This window comes from Fonticula alba, assembly GCF_000388065.1.
Source record: "Fonticula alba strain ATCC 38817 unplaced genomic scaffold supercont2.14, whole genome shotgun sequence".
NCBI lineage: Eukaryota > Rotosphaerida > Fonticulaceae > Fonticula > Fonticula alba.
Genome location: NW_009242984.1, coordinates 472,008 through 472,619, shown reverse-complemented (window position 1 = coordinate 472,619; position 612 = coordinate 472,008). Strand labels below are relative to the sequence as shown.

The following is a 612-nucleotide window of genomic DNA, read 5'->3' as shown; positions in this document are numbered from 1 at the left end:
CCCCTCTCTCTCCCTCTCCCCCCTCCCCACCGCTCCACAGTGGGTCATTCGCTGACTTCGTTCCTCCTCCCCACCTCCCTTCACGGTTCTCGCGGTGCCCAGTCTGAGGCCGATGCCGAGTACCTCAAGCAGCTTGAGGAGAACATGGAGGCTCTGGATCGCATTGATGATGCCATGAACAAGGAAATGAACCGCCTGGTGACCAAGGTGGCTTTTGAGTTCGTCGCCAAGAAGGCCCCCCTCTACAAGGAGCGCTCGTCGCTCATCCGCAACATCCCCCATTTCTGGTCTCTGGTGGTGCGTGTCTCATTCTCGGCCCTGCCATCCCAAGCTCCCTGTCCCCCTCCCCCCCACCCCCTCTCCGCCCCCTCATGCCTGCGCTCGCGCCTCCGCTGATGACCCCCCCTCTTCGCTTGCCCGCCCGTTTGCCCCCATCGGCATGCCTGCCACAGGTCCTCCAGCACCCGGCACTTCGCCGCTACATCACCTCGGCCGATCAGCTCGCCCTCACCGAGCTCCTCGATGTCAACTACACCCAAATCGAGGGCGAGAACTCGACTGTCCGCTCGACCAAGCTTACCCTGGTGCGTACACACACACACACACACACAC

At 62.7% G+C, this 612-nt stretch overlaps 1 protein-coding gene across 1 annotated transcript in view; it reads left to right on the top strand.

The window, feature by feature from the left end:
* The window catches only part of H696_05846 (hypothetical protein), a gene marked incomplete at both ends in the record, with an annotated part of 2,937 nt that overhangs the window by 377 nt on the left and 1,948 nt on the right, over positions 1–612 (top strand). Inside the window, 2 exons of the mRNA XM_009499646.1 lie at positions 103–297; positions 453–584. Of these exons, the coding sequence (XP_009497921.1) occupies positions 103–297; positions 453–584 (327 nt within the window). The remainder of the gene's footprint in view (positions 1–102; positions 298–452; positions 585–612) is intronic.